This window comes from Gobio gobio (assembly GCF_949357685.1).
Source record: "Gobio gobio genome assembly, chromosome: 21".
NCBI classification, from domain to species: domain Eukaryota; kingdom Metazoa; phylum Chordata; class Actinopteri; order Cypriniformes; family Gobionidae; genus Gobio; species Gobio gobio.
The window spans coordinates 30,750,984-30,752,700 of NC_137117.1; the positions used below are offsets into that span (position 1 = coordinate 30,750,984).

At 42.9% G+C, this 1,717-nt stretch overlaps 1 protein-coding gene across 1 annotated transcript; it reads left to right on the forward strand.

Annotated features, from left to right (window-relative positions):
- Positions 1-250: 250 nt before the first annotated feature.
- npbwr2b (neuropeptides B/W receptor 2b) lies at positions 251-1,270 on the forward strand (the record flags this gene model as incomplete). The annotated part of the gene is made up of 1 exon (XM_079803746.1): positions 251-1,270. The coding sequence occupies one exon, from the start codon at positions 251-253 to the stop codon at positions 1,268-1,270; it is 1,020 nt and encodes a 339-aa protein (XP_079659872.1).
- Positions 1,271-1,717: the final 447 nt, after the last annotated feature.

Genomic DNA, 1,717 nt, shown 5'->3' on the forward strand with positions numbered 1-1,717 from the left:
TTAAATGAAATGAAATGATTGCATTCTAAGTTTTATACATAATTCGCGCAATAAGTTTCTCAGTGTGCATTTGTTTGAACAGTCTGTTTTCTTCAGGGTGCCAATGTATTGTATCGCTCTCAGATCTCATGACGCGCAAAGAGACAGATGAAAGACATCGACCACCTTAGACTCGTGGAGAGATCTGCGAAAGCAAGAGCGCAGCTTTATAAAGTAAAGCACTTATCCCCGGAGGCTCAGCTGTCACAGTATGGAGAACACCACGAGCCCCTTTACCCCAAACCCGACATGCAACTACAGCATGGACTTATACTATCACAACTCTCCCAACCGGAGCGATCTGAACTGCACGCCGCCGGCTGACTACTTCTTTTACGCAGATCTGTACGTGGTCCTCCCGGTGATTTACTCGGTGATATGTGCCGTGGGTCTAACGGGCAACACGGCGGTCATATATGTGATCCTCAAAGCACCCAAAATGAAGACGGTGACCAATATGTTCATTCTGAACTTGGCGATCGCCGATGACCTTTTCACTTTAGTGCTGCCCATAAATATAGCGGAGCATCTGTTACACTACTGGCCATTCGGCGAGGTGCTTTGCAAAATCATTTTAAGCATTGATCACTATAACATCTTCTCCAGCATCTACTTTCTGACTGTTATGAGTGTGGACCGGTACCTGGTGGTGCTGTCGACCGTTCGCTCCAAGCGCATGCCGTACCGCACATACCGGGCAGCCAAGATAGTGAGTCTGTGCGTGTGGCTGCTGGTGATCCTCATCGTCATGCCCTTCACCGTGTTCGCAGGAGTCTATATCAGTCCCGACGACTCCGATAGGAAAAGCTGCGTGCTGAGTTTCCCCAGTCCTGAAAGTTTATGGTTTAAAGCAAGCCGGATTTATACCCTAATTCTGGGCTTTGCCATTCCGGTGTCTACAATTTGCATTCTTTACACTATGATGCTGTACAAACTAAGAAACATGCGTCTGAACACCAACGCCAAAGCGCTGGACAAAGCCAAGAAGAAGGTGACTATCATGGTGTTTATTGTACTGGCCGTGTGCCTGTTCTGCTGGACGCCCTTTCACCTCAGCACCATCGTAGCGCTGACCACAGACCTTCGGACCACACCGCTTCTCATCGGCATCTCGTACTTCATTACCAGCCTGAGCTACGCCAACTCCTGTCTGAACCCGTTCCTCTACGCCTTTCTGGACGACAGCTTCAGAAAAGCATTCAAGAAGATGTTAGAATGCAGACCTGCCTGAATGTAACACTTTGAATGGACAAATAACAGGGTTGCGCACCATTCCATTCAGAACTGAATTCCAGTTCGATTCCTGGATTCGAATTAAGGTAGCAAACAGAATGCAGTTTAAATAAAATATATTTTGAAATTTGTGAAACATATATATATATATATATATATATATATATATATATATATATATATATATATATATATATATATATATATATATATATATAACCCACATCATGTAGTTTGTGGCCAATTCAATTCAAAACTGAAAGGCTGAAAGGGAACCTCGAATTTTAAATTCAGTTATGATTAAAAACTGAATACTGGCAGTGTATCAAAACAACATTGTCGTTCCAATTTAGCAGTTTCTGGCCAATTAAATTCAAATTCACACTCTTAAACTTAAAGGGAGCCATTTTAAAAATTAAACATTTTACCCAACCCTGATTAAATT